Source organism: Diospyros lotus, chromosome 13, assembly GCF_014633365.1.
Source record: "Diospyros lotus cultivar Yz01 chromosome 13, ASM1463336v1, whole genome shotgun sequence".
In the NCBI taxonomy this organism is placed as follows: domain Eukaryota; kingdom Viridiplantae; phylum Streptophyta; class Magnoliopsida; order Ericales; family Ebenaceae; genus Diospyros; species Diospyros lotus.
In genome coordinates, this window is record NC_068350.1 from 3410638 (window position 1) to 3429669 (window position 19032).

General features: G+C 34.4%; 1 protein-coding gene across 1 annotated transcript; it reads left to right on the top strand.

Moving 5' to 3' along the window:
* Positions 1 to 16004: 16004 nt before the first annotated feature.
* LOC127788751 (UPF0496 protein At3g19330-like) lies at positions 16005 to 18896 on the top strand. Its single transcript, XM_052317350.1, is given in 5 exon segments — positions 16005 to 16322; positions 16676 to 16757; positions 17870 to 18012; positions 18071 to 18391; positions 18453 to 18896. Coding segments are annotated over 5 exon segments (1098 nt in total). The 5' UTR covers positions 16005 to 16214.
* The last annotated feature ends 136 nt before the right edge of the window (positions 18897 to 19032 follow it).

Here is a 19032-nt window from a genome sequence, read left to right on the forward strand (position 1 = left end):
TAAGTGCATGAGTCCCCACTCTTAATTTGTTTGCATCATGTAAATAATGAGGATAACATAACATTTTTGATGAATGTGAATGTCAAAATCATTGCTCGTGATGATGATGATGATAAGGAGGTTTATTGACTCCTTCTGACATTTAATTGGGTTGGCATGAGACACATGGTCCTGTTACTTTAATAAATGCACATGCTCATAGATATACACACATGCCAAGGGTTGAAAAGAAAGAAAATTGAAGAAAGAATAATCACAAGAATAACAAATCGACTCAATCATTCATTTTGTCTTCTCTTTTATCTTCAACTCGTCTTTGCTTTTGTCTTGTTAGGTTTGTGACTCGAAACGTATTGGGTCAAGAATTGGGTTAGGTCAATGATATTTTAAGCCCAAGCCCAAGGCTTATTTTTTTATCCTAATGTCATTCGTGTCCCTTGGCCCATATATATAAAGCAATGAATTGGGGGAAATTAAAGTGGTTTTTCTCTTACACTTTCACACACACACGAGAAACCTTAATTCGAAACAGAGAGAGAGGGGGCAAGAAGAAGAACAGTGCACGCGAAGAAGCAAGATCGAAGAACGGGGAAGGTGCTCGACAATCAGAATAGACGAACGAACCGCAAGGTGTTTCCAATCTTGTCTCATGGTAAGTATGTATCACTTGGGGTGGTTTTTGTGAGAGATTGGTGAGATTTGAGTGCATGGGTTGCTCGGGTTTTGAGCATTATACTCTGTATATTTTATCTTGTTTGTTTTGGTTTCTGATTTGCAATGGTCGTGATGTTCTTGCGCATGTATTCTGTAAATCCCTTGATTATTATTTTAGTGGATTGACTAGAGGCGGAGCCTCTGCCGTGAGTAGGATTCTTTCGAATCCGAACACGTATATGCGTTGTGTTCTTCGTTTTCTATCATTTAGTTTTGGTTACTTGTGGATCTTGGTACTTCTCTTGGTCTTGGCCTTGTGGTTGTGTGTTTGTTCATAGGAGAGTTCTCAACAAGTGGTATCAGAGCCACTCGAGGACAGATCCGAAGGAGATCCAAGAACACTGTAAATAGCCATCGGAGAAGACCAAGAACAGAGAGGCTCGCAAACTCGAGAACGATCCCAGAACTCGTGTTGGAGGGCCTAATGGAGATCAAGAACAGAGGTGTTCAGTAGATCCGAAGGCTGTGATGTTCAGCAAATGGCGTTTTCAATTCGCTGGTGTCGATTCCGATCTGGTAATCGCGTTCATTTCCTTTTTTTTTTTTTCCCTCTTGCCTTAGTTTTTTCATGTTCTTGAAATTTATGTTGAACTCCAGTTAAGATTACAGCAAGCATTCTATTTTTCTTTTAATTTTCGTTCGATTCTCTTTACTGATTCAACGATATACTGATTGGATCTTGGTATGCTGTCCATCGATTGGTTGAAGCTATGACTTTTGAATCGTTTTGGTTTTGTTTTTCTGGGTTGACTTTCTACCACATGATTTTTGTGTTGTGTCTTGTTTTCGACCTGAGGGCATCTAGTAATCAAGAATAAAGATCAAACGAATGAAATATGTCTTTCAATTTTTGTTAGTTCGATTGTATGCTTTAAAATTTTCGTTTAAGCTCTGTTGGTTCTGTTCATCATATTGGGGTGTTTAGTTACTATTCCTGTAGTTGTGTGATATATATGATATTTTACTCTTGAAAAATAAAATAATGGTTTTGATAATGACTATATGAAAATCAATCTCTAAATCTTTATGAGTAAGTAAATATATATAGACAGTTTTTTTAATCAATCTATATGAATGAGAAAAACAATCTTTAAATCTCCTTGAGCAAAGTTATAAAAATTTATATAGGAGAAATGTTGAAGTGTGGTTGAGTGTATTTAGATTCAAAATAAATATTTTTAATAATCTCAACTTGCTTTCAAAAGAATCGAAACGAGGATTTGTTTAGTTTCCATTTTTTCAAAATAGATAGTCAACTATGTGATTTAATGCTGCTGACTATGCCTGAAAATAGTCGACTGTGTTATAAGGATAGTCGACTATGCATAAGGATAGTCGACTATGCTGGTTTGATTTGTCAATTATTTAAGACTTCTGTCGACTATTTTTGTTCATAAAATTCAAAATTCTCTTCACATTTTTCCAATAGTCGACTGTGCATATGTATCTGTCGACTATGGGATTTTTATGTTATAAGATAGTCGACTATGCATTTTTGTCTGTCGACTATGTTTTGTTTTATTTGTAAAAATAGTCAACTATTCATTTTCTTCTGTCGACTATATATTTTACAGAAAGCTTCCAACGACTAGTTTTTCAACTCCAACGGTCACAAACAGCTACATTTCTCTTCAATCTCTTGGGAAGCTTATAAATACAAGTCGTGGATGATCAAGAGAAGGCTAATGGATGGGAACGAGTTGATCTAAAGAGTTCAAATCATTTTTACTCGAGCTTATAATATTTGCGCTTTCACTGTTGTATTTTTTCTCCAAGTCTTCGCTGTTCTATCATTGTAAATTTATTATTAAGCCTTGTTTTCATTGTGAGAGAACTTGTAACTAAGAGTGTTAACTCTTAGCTTCTCTCTTTACATTTGTATCATTCTTATTTTCCTAGCTTTGTGCTAGAGGACTTGCTCGTTGAAGTAAGGGGTTGTTTTCCTAGCTTGTGTAGCTAGAGGGCCTACTTGGTTTAAGTAGGGGGTTGTATTTCTGACTGCACTCTCACCCTGCAATTAAAACACAATAAAAACAAATCATAATAAAACTTTTATATTTTTTTTATTTTAGTGAGAGGTTTATACTCGCCAGTGTACGAGTGCAGTTGTAGTCCAAATTTATATTTATATTTTCTGGATGAATCCAGGTCGTCCACTAAGAGATTTATTTATGGCAAAAGAAAAAGAATGTCACACACACGCACACGCATTTGGACAAATTAACAACAAGATTTTTTATGGTTTTGTTTTTAGACAACAGATACTAGAAAATAAAGTAAGGCAAAAATTGAAATAAACATTAAACGTAAAAATATGAATTTGGATAGTGCTTGAGTTAAGACAATTTCAGTACCAACCCGTTGATTCCCAAATTTTAGCATAAAAGATTAGCAACATTAATTTAATTTCAGATATGAGGATTTGTTATTAAATGCAATTAGAGATGATGATAGTTCTAGGTTAAGCAATCCCCATACATGATATGCGGGATTCTAATTTAAGCAACTACCATAAATTCAATTACAATTAATATACAAAACAACTAAATTAATCATCCGGATTTGGGTATGATAGCGTTTCCAGTTCTAGTAACTCTCATACATGGCATGAAAGCTCTAAGTTAGGCTTACGCTCCAATCCAAACCTAGTGATTTTTTAATAATTAATACACACTCATACTGAAATTTAAATTAATATTACTTATTTAAAGCGCAGCTTTCTTTGGGAATCATTGGCGTTGGACACTGTCCTTGCCTTAACCCAAGATTAGATTTAACTACTCATTTTTATTTGAAAGTTAATTGACATAAATTTAAATGACGTAATTTAAATAACAGAATTTAAATGACAAGAAATTTAAAGGCATAAACTAACCGGCCATTTAGGCGGTGAATAATTAAATGACAAGAATTAAAATTGCAGAAATTTAAAGGCATAAACTAACCGGCCATTTAGGCGGTGAATAATTAAATGACAAGAATTAAAATTACAGAAATTTAAAGGCACAAATTAACCGGCCATTTAGGCGGTGAATAATAAAGTAATAATAAATGACATAAGAATTTAAAAGAAGAAGGGAAGGAAGTAAGATCACAAGAGAAAATACTAAAGAAAATGAGAGAGAACAAAAGCAATTCTCAAAGAGAGAATTCTAAGGAAATAACTAAACTTTTATTCAAGAATAATAATCACACTTACAAATGCAATCAAGTGAGCTATTTATAGGCCACAAGATGCAATACAAACCACACAATTTCAATTATTCAATTAGACATAATTATATCTAATGGGCACTCACACACTTAAAGTTAAATGGATTTTAGCTATAATACACACCTAATATTAAATGGATTTTAGCTAAAATACATACCTAATAAAGCACTCATAAAGTTAAATGGATTTTAGCTATAATATCCACCTAATAGTTAAATGGATTTTAGCTAAAAAACACACTTAATAAAGCTCTCACATAAAAAATAAAAATAGATTTCTATAAATTGGTTTTTAATCTTTATTAGGATTAAAAATAATCCTTGGGCCTTCTCCAAATAATATCTTCCATGGATTGCTCAAATTGGGCCTTAATTCTTCATGGGCTTGAATTCTTCATGGACTTTAATTTTTCATGGGCTTGATTTCTTCATAGGTTTGATTTCTTCATGGGTTTGATTTCTTCATGGACTTGATTTCTCCATGGGTTTGATTTCTTCATGGACTTGAATTCTTCATGGACTTTAAGTCTTCATGGGCTTGAATTCTTCATGCCTAAAAAAATAAAAATAATTTAATGTTATTAATAAATTATATATTATATATATGTATTACACATGGCACATATATATATTAGATTATATTATATATATATTACATGCATGCATATAATGATATATATGTATTATATATAATTTTATATATTATTATTATTTACTTTAGAACTTCATTTCATTCATCTTTCAATTTAAATTTACATATAACCATAAAATATATATTAATATCTAATTTAAACCATATTTAAGATCGAAAGAAGGGTATAATTATAATAAAATTTTTACAAAATTAACCACTAATCATACCCCCCAACTTAAATATTGCTAGTCCCTTAGCAATCAGATTATACACCTGCCAAACTTTATTCACAATAACTATATGAATGTAAAAATTTCAAATTCGAAACCAAAATGCATAAAATCGAATAAGTAATTTAGCATTCTAAATCAGATTTTTGGTTAAAGGTCGTATAATCTCAGGAATAGAAATTAGGATAACCAACACATAGACTTAGTCCCTCAAAGTTTTGACTTCAAATCTCACTATGAATTTTCTCTCCAATAAAAAGGATTCCTCAGGTGTACACACAAGGGGGTGCACCGTTATAAGAGTAAATGCAGAACAAGTTCAAAACTCGGTGCCATCCCAAATACAAGGAACGTATTTTCATGAAAGAACAAGGAAATTGACATAGCTTCATGATTGGAATAATGCTCTAGATGAGTAACTTCTGAATTTAAACATGATTCCCTACTCCAAACTCGAATTTTGAGATCACATGATTTATAGCATCAAAAAGGGACCAGAATGGGTTGTAATGGGGCTATAAAGTTAATACGGGTTGTCAAAGAAAAGGTAGAGTGTGCAAAGGGTGTGTCGGGATTTTTTTTTTTTTTTTTTTTTTACCATTTCTTTTGAAACAGTTATGCTGAATAGCTAAGAGAATTTTCCCCTTTTTTTTCACTTTTTTTTTCTTCTTTTTTTTTCTTTTTTTCTTTTTTTTCTTTTTTTTTTCTCTTTAAATATGAAAATAGATAAACAGACTAATTCCCAAAATCACACCAAACGAGGGTAACGAAAGAAATTGTACTACAAATGGCTCAAATGGGATAGCAAAGGAGGTTAATTTAAAGAAAGAAAAAGGTTTAATAAGCTCAAAATGAAAGAAATTGATCCCTCTATCATGCTTCTACAAAACGATGATACTCAGTCATCTAATTCAGAGTTTGAAACCAGTCAAACTTATCCATTATCATATTAGACATTCAAAACGAATTGATATTTTGAAGCCATTGAAAAGATAAGATAAACAATAAAACATATTTAGAGTAAGTGTTATTTCACTCAGAATTAACGGTTATTAGGCTCAAACACTCACTTGGCTAATAGTCTCCACTTCTGTTGAGAGATCATACAGTGTACTAATCAGCTAATTACTGTTACCTTTGACTTTATGACCGATAACCAATTTTTAAATTTTGAATCCCCGATGAATGCAAATTACTTATTCTAATGCACATACGTTTTCAAATAAGAAATCAATGCATCCATGTTTCGTATTGCAAACTTAACCGGCTTTCAGTGCATAACTTCAAAACTTTAGGAATAGCGTTATTTGAAACACAAATTTTTTTTTTTTTTTTAATAAGAGCAGATAAAGATAATCAATTCACACAAGACTACAAACTAGCAATAGCAAACTCACAGTTAAATATGAACCAGATAATTCATAACTAAACCTTACACCCCCCAACTTGAATTGCAGTAATAAATTAGGGTTGTTAGGAATACCTGTAACTCCACAAGTTCATTTTGCTGTGAACTGCTAAAACTTAAACAACAAATGAGCACACCATATATATATATATATTTATATTTTCATACCAAAATAAAAATTGATGCAAGTCATAAGATAAAAAAATGCGTCTCAAGAGTACAAAAAGTACTCCTTACTCAGCCATCTTATCAAAGACTTTGCTAACAACATTCCACAGTTTTGTTTTGTTTTTTTTTTTTTTTTTTTAAAGAACACAATCAAGAAAAATTCTGCGAGTTGTACAATAACTAGATGCGTCTCAAGAGTACAAAAAGTACTCCTTACTCAGCCATCTTAATAAAGAGCATTTCTCACAGTGATAAATCTAAATTAATCGGACCCCTTCGGTGCTTGTTACTAATTGCCTTAGACCAGTCTATCCGAGGCTCATGAGGATCGTACTGTGGAACATAAGCATGTAATTTCTCTAGCAGCTTATCAATGGTGGATGCAGAAATGAGAATCTTTCTTGCTGAACGAGAAATGAACTGTTGGTCCACAGCCTGATCAAGAAAAGAGAGTAACCCATCGAAAAAATGGTTAACATTTAAAAGTCCAATGGGTTTGGTATGGAGATTACTCTTGGCCCAGGAGATTATACAAAAGATTTCTTCAAGTGTTCCAAAACCTCCTGGTAAAGCAATGAAGGCATCTGACTGATAAATCTTACAAGCCATGCGCTCAGACATAGAAGTCGTTTCTATAAGTTGACCGCGTGTAATCCCGGAAATATGTGGTTCAGCTAAAGGGATTGGCATTATACCTACCACAGATGAATTTCCAAGATGTACAGCTTGTGAAACATAACCATTCAATCCACGACTTCCCCCTCCATATACTAAATTAATTTTTTTCTCTCCTAATTTTTTACCAAGTTCGTTCTCTGCAAGTGCGTAACAAATATCGCTCCCAAGTTGAGAGCCACAAAATACGCATATGGTATTGATTCGACGAACTAACTGGCCTTCCATGTTTGTTCCTTTTGTATGTCCTGAAAAGAAGTTTGGCGATCAAAAGTAGCTATACAACAATTCAACAAGAAATAAATACAAACAAAAATCATGCGTATGTATAAGTAGTTGTGATTGTGGCTCACATCTTCCTCTGGTTTTACGTCCAGAAACGGCTTAAACACTTTCTATGAAGCGGGGATAAGCTTCCCATCCAATTTTCTTATAGATTGGCAAACATGGTCGTTTTTAGTCAGATTCCCAAGACTATAGCGTTGGTGGTCACTTCTGAACTGGGTCCATAAAGCAAGAAGTTCTCTTTGCACTATTCCACATGGATGCGTCTCAAGAGTCAATCGGATATCATCCAGAGACTCCTTACTCAGTCCATCCTTTATGAAACTAATTTTATCTTCTCGATTTATGGACGTAAACCCCACAGATTTGCATCGTGTGTTACAGGTCCATCGAGCACATTTGTAACAACCATTCACTCTTTTCGCTCTTCTTTTCTTCGCAAAACTACTCTTCCCTAAGCCTGGAAAATGCTTAAAACTAGGTGAAGTTTCACCAGCTAATCGAACTTTTGCTTCGATCAGCCAACGAATATCTTCAGGGATGTTATTAAGCATCAACAACCTAAGTCTTTCACACCTAGCAACATAAATTTTTTTCAAATCATTCTGCGGGAGAGATGGATAGTACTTGTGAATTTTTGAGAGATAAAGATCCATTTTTTTTTTTAAAAAAAAAAATTATACTAAGAAGAAAGTAAAGAACTATAAACTTTACAAAAGGGATGAGAGTACCTGATCGGAGAATAACACAAAGGAGAGAAGATTGAGCTCAAGAGGGGTGACTTGCCTCATACAGATATGGAGTCTCTTATAGAGCAATGGGCATCACTATTCTACACTCGATTCGAGGCATGCCATAATTGCACCGTCAGACTTGACGTCGTTTAGCGTCTCATTTTTCAACATTTGGCAGTGCCTTTTTTTTTTTTTTCAACGCTCGGCGCCTCTATTTTCAACATTTGGCAGTGTGCCTTCTTTCTTTATAGGGCAGTGTGATTGCACTGCCCAAGAAAAGATGGCTACCACCAACGTCAATTCTGTCCCTCTCAATTCAATTTTTGTTTTTAATTAATTTTGTTTTAATTTTTGTTTTTTTTTTTTTAGGTAAAATTTTTTAGACACCTTACCCCCCAACTTAAATTGCGTATTGTCCTCAATTGGCAATAAAAGGATAGAAGATAGGCATACCTGGCGGTCTTCAATACATAAACTCGTATGGAGAAATTTTATTTAGACTGCACATAGAGAAACACTAGTTAAGTAATGAAGAAAAGGAACAACTTATATGTATATATATATATATAAAAAATTATTTTATTATATTTTTATTTATTTTTTTTTTAGAATTTTTTTTTTCTTTTCTTCCAATTAAGGATCAAATGAGTGGTTGCCCACCTAATCGTATAATATCTCCCATTCACTACACCACTTTTAAAGTTATTTTCAAAATTATATAAATTGATTTTTCTCATGAATGCACATATATATTTTGAAAATATATCGTCCGAAGGTGTTGGTTTTATTATATCCGCGTATGGCACATTAATTTGCACAAACATCTCACACGTGTTTGGTTTAATTTGATCCTCAATAATATCGACTAACCTAAAAGATAGAAATTGAGGGGTAAATGTGGATAAACTTATGATTTTTTCACATTTTGGCTCTCGAATTTTATCCTCTTCTTCCTCCCAGGTTTCTTCTTTTCTTACATCATTTTGGTCTTTTTCTTCCTCCAAGGCTTCATTGACATCTACCTCACTGTGATCAACCACTCTCTTTTCTTGCACCAAAGGGTGTACTGTCCTAGGGGCATCAAGTTTCTCAATTATTTCTCCATTCCTTAAGACAGTCACTCCTATGTCCTGCTCCTGACTTTCACTTTTGATGATGGGTTTTATTACTTGGATTTTGAGTGAGTTGGGATGGACAGGCTCTGACATGCTCAAAGTCTGGGTTAGTTGTGTCAATTGGTTCCTAATGTCCTCTGTAACTCTAATGGTATGTTCTTGACATTTGGACATTTGTGTAAAAATTTCCATTTGGCCTTGCATAAATAGATTGAAGGTATCTTCTAATGAACTCCCATGAGGGGGTTGATATGCATCGAATGTAGACCCTTCATTCGTTTGAAATGATTGAGGCTGGGAAAGGAAGTGCTCATGTGGTTGGGCTACAAAATCATTTTCCCATGAGAAATTTAGAGGAAAGTGTGAATTAAGGTGATATGCATCAAAGTCCGAATGGTAGTTTTCCTCATGGTTCTGGTAATACATTCCCTCATAGTTGTGTGTGTGTGTGTAACTGGATTGACCATACAATACCTCCTTAAAAGCAGGTATTATAGGGCAGTCATCCGTTAAATGAGCTGAAGTCTCACACACAGCACACCAAACCTCAATTTCATGGTAAGTGGGTAACAAATGGGTAGTGTCTGGTTGCAAATCAAAAGTGGTTTGCCTAAGAGGGTATAGATAATCCTTAAGAGGTCTAGACAAATCAGATTCAAAATGATAATTTTCATCATGATAAGTATCTTGAGCAGACAGATTGTAGTAATTTTGAGACATGAGTGTAAAGTTGACAATCCAATTGCAGGTAAAGACTCAGAATGATATGAAAATACTGTTTCAAAATTCTACCTGATCTCAGTCTCATATACAATGCACAAACAAAAATAAAGTAAAAGAGAAATAGAGTTACCGATTTTATCAAGAGATGCTTATTCTTTTATTTTTTTTATTTTTTTCTTTTTGTTTTTGCCTTAATCTCCCCGGCAACGGCGCCAAAATTTGACTGCACTCTCACCCTGCAATTAAAACACAATAAAAACAAATCATAATAAAACTTTTATATTTTTTTTATTTTAGTGAGAGGTTCATACTCGCCAGTGTACGCGTGCAGTTGTAGTCCAAATTTATATTTATATTTTCTGGATGAATCCAGGTCGTCCACTGAGAGATTTATTTATGGCAAAAGAAAAAGAATGTCACACACACGCACACGCATTTGGACAAATTGACAACAAGATTTTTTATGGTTTTGTTTTTAGACAACAGATACTAGAAAATAAAGTAAGGCAAAAATTGAAATAAACATTAAACGTAAAAATATGAATTTGGATAGTGCTTGAGTTAAGACAATTTCAGTACCAACCCGTTGATTCCCAAATTTTAGCATAAATGATTAGCAACATTAATTTAATTTCAGATATGAGGATTTGTTATTAAATGCAATTAGAGATGATGATAGTTCTAGGTTAAGCAATCCCCATACATGATATGCGGGATTCTAATTTAAGCAACTACCATAAATTCAATTACAATTAATATACAAAACAACTAAATTAATCATCCGGATTTGGGTATGATAGCGTTTCCAGTTCTAGTAACTCTCATACATGGCATGAAAGCTCTAAGTTAGGCTTACGCTCCAATCCAAACCTAGTGATTTTTTAATAATTAATACACACTCATACTAAAATTTAAATTAATATTACTTATTTAAAGCACAGCTTTCTTTGGGAATCATTGGCGTTGGACACTGTCCTTGCCTTAACCCAAGATTAGATTTAACTACTCATTTTTATTTGAAAGTTAATTGACATAAATTTAAATGACGTAATTTAAATAACAGAATTTAAATGACAAGAAATTTAAAGGCATAAACTAACCGGCCATTTAGGCGGTGAATAATTAAATGACAAGAATTAAAATTGCAGAAATTTAAAGGCATAAACTAACCGGCCATTTAGGCGGTGAATAATTAAATGACAAGAATTAAAATTGCAGAAATTTAAAGGCACAAATTAACCGGCCATTTAGGCGGTGAATAATAAAGTAATAATAAATGACATAAGAATTTAAAAGAAGAAAGGAAGGAAGTAAGATCACAAGAGAAAATACTAAAGAAAATGAGAGAGAACAAAAGCAATTCTCAAAGAGAGAATTCTAAGGAAATAACTAAACTTTTATTCAAGAATAATAATCACACTTACAAATGCAATCAAGTGAGCTATTTATAGGCCACAAGATGCAATACAAACCACACAATTTCAATTATTCAATTAGACATAATTATATCTAATGGGCACTCACACACTTAAAGTTAAATGGATTTTAGCTATAATACACACCTAATATTAAATGGATTTTAGCTAAAATACATACCTAATAAAGCACTCATAAAGTTAAATGGATTTTAGCTATAATATCCACCTAATAGTTAAATGGATTTTAGCTAAAAAACACACCTAATAAAGCTCTCACATAAAAAATAAAAATAGATTTCTATAAATTGGTTTTTAATCTTTATTAGGATTAAAAATAATCCTTGGGCCTTCTCCAAATAATATCTTCCATGGGTTGCTCAAATTGGGCCTTAATTCTTCATGGGCTTGAATTCTTCATGGACTTTAATTTTTCATGGGCTTGATTTCTTCATGGGTTTGATTTCTTCATGGACTTGATTTCTCCATGGGTTTGATTTCTTCATGGACTTGAATTCTTCATGGACTTGAATTCTTCATGGACTTTAAGTCTTCATGGGCTTGAATTCTTCATGCCTAAAAAAATAAAAATAATTTAATGTTATTAATAAATTATATATTATATATATGTATTACACATGGCACATATATATATTAGATTATATTATATATATATTACATGCATGCATATAATGATATATATGTATTATATATAATTTTATATATTATTATTATTTACTTTAGAACTTCATTTCATTCATCTTTCAATTTAAATTTACATATAACCATAAAATATATATTAATATCTAATTTAAACCATATTTAAGATCGAAAGAAGGGTATAATTATAATAAAATTTTTACAAAATTAACCACTAATCAATTTCCTAGCTTGTGTAGCTAGAGGGCCTACTTGTGTAAGTAAGAGGTTTTAGTGAATTGGTTCAAAATCCTTAGTGGGAGCTAAGGTAGTGGATTAGGCTTGGTTTAAGCCGAACCACTATAAATCCTTTGTGTCATTTATTCTTCTTGCTTTACATTTGTCATTTCATATGTTCTATGTTTAAAATCACTAAAACCTCAATTGAATCAAAAAGTTTTCAAGTTCTATCAAGATTTTTAAATTATACCAATTCACCCCCTCTTGGTGTGTGCCATAGCACCTCCCGTTCCAACAATATATGTTGTTCTTGATTGATTTTTGGTTTGAGTTATTAGCATAGGCTGTGATTCTTTGTTGTTGGGTATTTCCTGTTGATTTTTGCAAGGGTTGAGAAAGTGTAAAGAATAGTGATTAATCCATCAATTTTTCTCTTCGATCTGTTTTCTGTTTCTACCTTATGTTTCTATGTGATTTATTGCAAGATTAACTAGGGATTGAAGCATGAATTACTCACTGTTGTAAGTAAAAATCACTTGTTTATTTGGGAAAGTTTGTGAGGTTGATTGTGTGTAATTGCTTGGTGTATTTTGGAAGCATTGCAATCTAATCATTTCACTATTCTCAATTACATTTTTGTTGTTGTACGTGTTCTGTGTTGTTGTCTATTGGCTTGTATTTTTTTTTTTTCTTTTCTTGTTGGTTCTTTGTTTTTCCTTGCAAGAACAAAACCAAAGATAGCACCTATTAAGGTGGAAATTGAAGAGTTCAATATCCATGGAAACTTTAACATGTGATAGAACAAAAAGAAGAAAAGAAGGCAAGTAATCCGAGAATAAGGTATGGAATGACTTAAGAGTCTTAGTAAGTTGTTAAGTCTCTGTGTATTGGTAGGGTTGTTTATTTTTGGAGTTTAGGCATGAAAAGGCTAGGGCACATTGGTCATAAGAGAGCTGTTAGAGTTAAGCATGTTAGGCATGAATGGATTTGTTTAGGTTAGTAACCTAGAGGGTTGTATGAATCCCATTTTATGGTATGGGTTAGAGGTTCCCATAAATGCCTGCGTTTTGATTCCCATGGGTTGTAAGTTGCTTTCTCTGTTTCTTTATTGGGAGTTGTTCCAAGTTCCTAGTTTCTATCTAGGACCTGTTTTTAAATTCTGATGTAGGTGTAGATGTTGATGTGTGCCTGGTCTTGTAGAATTAAACGAACTTGAACAAACTCATAGTGTAGAGTTTGAGGTGGAAATGTGTCATCCTTAAGATGGAACCTTAGGAAGTTTTCATATCTAATGAAAGCCCTGGAGTTAGCCTTGATGTCCTGTTTATAGGAGTCTTGATAGAGGTTCCTGTTACTCTTAGTGAGGCATGTATTAGTCGAGTCTATCTCGAGTCAAAAGTTTGAGCGAGTGTTAATTTTGCTCAAATGTGCTCCTGTTATAGCTGGGAGAGTTGCAGGTGTCTCTAGTCAAGTCCACTATCAATCCATTCTTGAGTCAAGGTGAAATTTGTTAGGTTTGTGACTCAAAATGTATTTGGTCAAGAGTTGGGTTAGGTTAGTGGTGTTTTAAGCCCAAGCTCAAGGCTTATTCTTTTATCCTAATGCCATCTGTGCCCCTTGGCCCATATATATAAAGCAATGAATTAGGGGAAATTGAAATGGCTTTTCTCTTACACTTTCACACACACATGAGAAACCCTAATTCGAAACAGAAAGAGAGGGAGCAATAATAAGAACAGTGCACGCGAGGAAGCAAGATCAAAGAATGGGGAAGGCGCTCGACAATCAGAACGGACAAACAAACCGCAAGCTGTTTCCAATCTTGTCTCACGGTAAGTATGTATCACTTGGGGTAGTTTTTGTGAGAGATTGGTGAGGTTTGAGTGCATGGGTTGCTCGGGTTTTGAGCATTGTACTCTGTATATTTTGCCTTGTTTGTTTTGGTTTCTGATTTGCAATGGTCGTGATGTTCTTGCGCATGTATTTTATAAATCCTTTTATTATTATTTTAGTGGATTGACTAGAGGCAGAGCCTCTGCCGTGAGTAGGATTCTTTTGAATCCGAACACATATATGCATCATGTTCTTCATTTTCTTTTGTTTAGTTTTGGTTATCTGTGGATCTTGGTACTTCTCTTAGACTTGGCCTTGTGGCTATGTGTTTGTTCACAGAAGATTTCTCAACATGTCTTTCGTCTCCCATCGATTCGAACGGAAGAATGTATTGTCAGCTGTCGTTGTCTCAACCAATCCCAATATATAGTTACAGGTAAGGCGAGCTAAAAGAAAAAAAAAATAGAAGAAGAACCGACCAAATCGATCATTCCTTCTATCTTCCCTTTCATCTTCGACCATTGTTTTTGCTCTCATCTCCCGTCGATTCAAATGGAAAAATCGAGTTTCCCCTCAACCGTCAGCATCTCAACTGATCCCAACCCTTTTTTTTTTGCTCTGACCAACAATCCACGAGTCCCAACCAACCTACTCTTTCCCTTCACCGATCGACAACCCACAATCGACCCATGCTTCCCCATCCTCTTTGCTTTGATCGACAATCCGCGAGTCGCAACTAACCCACGCAACCTATCTATTGATGAGTTTGTAATCTAGCGGCCACTGGGCGTGGTGTTTTGCTGTTTTATTTTTACGTGCTTAATGACACGTTTATTACATGCTCAATGTTGATTAGATAATTAGATAGTTAATAGGTATAAATTATAAAGATTAAGTTGTCAAATTTGAAGTTCACAGGAGTAATAGACTTTTCTTACAAAGTTAAGGAGAGAAAATATAGCTAGGTTTGGCCCACAAACTTATATTACAACTATTACAACTAAAACTTAGTAGGGTTATGTTAATTAATGAATGCTCTAGTTTTATTTTTAGATTTTGTGTAATAAGCACAAATTATTTTTACTACATAAATGTTTATATTAGTTGATAATAACTATATTATATTTTGAAATATTTTATCAATTAATAGAATTGTTAGTATACTAAAAATAATGTGCAATTATTATATTTTATTTAATACATCAAATACACCTTAATGGGTACCTAGGACACCCGTTTACATAACCCAATAACCTCCAATCTCATATCGTGAGTATCCTTTTCAGTCAGGATGTTTGAAATTTATGAGTGCAATGTATTATCTTCTTATTTAATTATCTAAGACATTCTATAAACCCAATAGTTAGAAACAAATAATTCAAAAACATCTAAAAGAATCGTTGTTAGGAGTTGTACAAGGGATCTCTATCAATTTTACCCTTGCTCATGTACCACATGGGTGCGCTTGAGTGTGTTGGGTTTGAGTTTTATATGAACTTATACATAACTTAATGATAATGTAAAATTAAACTAACCCGATCTAATTATTTTTTTAAAAAAAGAAGACATTTTAAAAGAGAATAGGCTTTAAACAAGACATGTCTATGGTTAGAATATTTGTGACTATTATTTAAATAGATTAGACCTATAATATAAGTTAGGTGGTAGCTAGTATCAGGGACTAAGAGTGCTTTTGTTGTGGTTGGGTAGTACACTGATCAACAGCTTAATGTTGGGACAACTATGGAGTATTCTAAGACTATCGAGGTTTTACGTTATTGCGGATATTCATTCGTCAACTTAAGTCAAGCAGGTAGCTAATATCAGGAACTGAGAGTGTGCTTTCTGTTGGAATTTTAGAGACATTGATAGCTATCAAGTTAACGAACAAAAGCTGAAAAAAAACATGAATGTGAAAGGTTGTAATCTCATTTTTTTATTCATACCATCATGCCTTTAAATAGGCAATACATGTCAATTGAATAACAAGAAAATAAGATTTATTGTTGGATTTAAATTTAAAAAACGAAATTATCTTAACCCACTAAATCAGTAAACAGAATTTTGACCCAATCAATCCACTAAATCAGTAAACAGATTTTTGACCCAATCAACCCACTAAATCAGCAATTTTGAATCAATATTCAACATTCCTCCTTGATTCAAAGTTGCAAAACTTCAACTTTGTATGGAGCACTTCTCTCCAAATTTCTTCCCAATTGTAAAGCACTTCTCTTCACTTCTTGATGCACTTCTCATCACAATCAATACTTTGATGCACTTCTCATCACAATCAATACTTCCTTCAAATGTTAAAAAAAAAAAAATAATTCAATTTCTTGGAGCACTTCTTACCAACTGAGCGTTTCCTCTTCAATTGCCCCTTCAATCGCCTTCACTGTACTTGCTTGTTCTTTCAAGTTAAATCTGCAATCTTTTTTCAAATGCCCAAATCTTTTACACTGGAAGCATTGAGGCTTCCCCTTGTGCCAACAATCTTTCTCTTCATGACCAAGTTTTTTGCAATGGTCACATTCTGGAATTTTTCCTTTCTTCTTTGACGATGAACTCTTGGCAAGATAAGCTCCTTCCACCGTCTTTTCACTTTTTTCATTTCTCATAATCCTTCTTTGCTCCTGAGCTTGCAAGGCTCCGATTAATTCTGCCAATGTAATTTGGCTAATATCCCTTGAATCTTCAAGGGAGGAGATTTTTGCCTCAAACCTCTCAGGTAGACTTATCAAGATTTTCTCTACAATCCTGCTGTCAGGTAGCTCTTCTCCCATAAGTCTGATTTTATTTACCACCGTCATTAGTTTTTCAGAGAACTCTTGGATTGTATCCTTTTCATTCATTCTAAGGATCTCAAAATTTCTTTTGAGATTCAACACTTGTATTCTCTTCGTTCTAGCATTCCCTTGATATAGCTCTTTCAATATATCACATGCTTCCTTAGCCGTTTCACACGCCATGATTCTTGAGAAAATTGATTCGGAGACAGCAGCGTGTATTTGAGATAAAGCCCTCGGTGCTTTAGCTTCTGCTTCTTCATGAGCTCTGATACCACTGTTGGAATTTTAGAGACATTGGTAGCTATCAAGTTAACGAACAAAAGCTGAAAAAAAAACATGAATGTGAAAGGTTGTAATCTCATTTTTTTTATTCATACCATCATGCCTTTAAATAGGCAATACATGTCAATTGAATAACAAGAAAATAAGATTTATTGTTGGATTTAAATTTAAAAAACGAAATTATCTTAACCCACTAAATCAGTAAACAGAATTTTGACCCAATCAATCCACTAAATCAGTAAACAGATTTTTGACCCAATCAACCCACTAAATCAGCAATTTTGAATCAATATTCAACACTTTTGTTGTGGCCCGATAGTGCGCTGATCTACAGGTTAATGTTGGGACAACTATAGAGTATTTTAAGACTATCGAAGTGAAATCTCCTGCTGCTGCAATACTACTGTCATTTATCTTTATCTATCGTCATACGTACTCTGTTACATTACTCTCTTTCCTTTCATTTGCGCTTGAAGGCTCATTCAACATATGAAAACTCAAAGCTAACCTTGTGCTTTTACGCTTTTGATTGGACGCCAGCATTCCAATGCCAAACATATGGCAATTGATTAGACACACCTCCCACCTCAGTTGTACAATCAGATGATGGATATTTTGATGCCATCATCAGCAACAAGAAGATCAAACCTCCATTCATCCATCCCCTCCCAACTGGGTAAATTTCCACTATTTTTCAACTTCTTCTCGTCCATTTACAATGGTTAATGGCCTCTGACATGTTTGTCCAAATTGGCTGAATGAACTTCAGGCAGTTCAGCTGACGATACACCAAGTTCGAGTGCTCACCCCTCTCCTACTGTCAATCTTACTTGTGAGTACGCCCATACCATCCAGACCAGTTTGCCAGCAAGAAAACCAACAGCCTCCGGTCGCCCATTCCACCACAGCAGGGTAAATTTCCACTGTTTTCTGAATGAACTGCAGGAAGTTCAGCTGAGATTACGGCAAGTTTAAGCCCTCGACCCTCTCCCGCCATCTCAACCTTAGTCGTGAATACGCCACTTTTACCCAGCCACATTCATATGGTGAGACACGGTCCGATATTCACCACAATGAACCATCTTACGAAGATCCAGAACCATGGCAAGGGAAGGAGACCCTTGTGGAACAAAGCCTTTCAGCTCAGATCCTTAACCCAAGCCGAGAGTGTGTCCAAGAAGCACTTCAGCATACTCGGCCTAACACCCTTACCCGCCTTGTCTCTGCTTGCTTTGACCACAGCGAGAAGATATTCCATTTATGCCTCATCCTCTGTGATAGCATCCGGTGTGCCCGCTCCCTCTACCGGGATCTTCATGACCTCCTTGATGTGCTCCCCCTGGACTCTTAAGTCCCGCTCTAGGGTCCGCCATGCTACTTCTTGTTCCACTTTTTGTTTGATTGGTACCGTTGTTGCTGTCGCAATATCCGCTATAGCTATAGCTTCCCATGCTCTCATTGCTCTAGTTGCAGGTCCATTACTCCCTGCATTCCTTCCTTCAAAGATCACTAAGAAGGAGCTGGCCCATCTGTCACAGCTTGATGCTGCAGCTAGTTGAACGATTATATGCTGCCATTGAGGTGACAAGCTTCTCATTCGCCTAGGATTGGACAGAGGCAGGGACAGGCATCCTATCCATGAGGTTGCAAAGCAACTTAAAAAGAACCACTATAATTTTCTCGGCCAGCTTATGGATCTTGAGGAACATTTATGCCTCTGTTTGTCTGCTATAAATAGGGCTAGATCTCTCCTCCTCCAGGAGATATATCTTCATCGGGCTCATTACCCGTGGTAAACTTGTTGCATGCAATGGATAGTGATCTGGTTGACTACTAAAATGAATGAAGAATTGCCTGTTGAAGTGAGGATCAAAGGTACACTTTTTGGCAATGCCGCCTCCACCTTTTAATTTATCTCGTCATCCATTACGT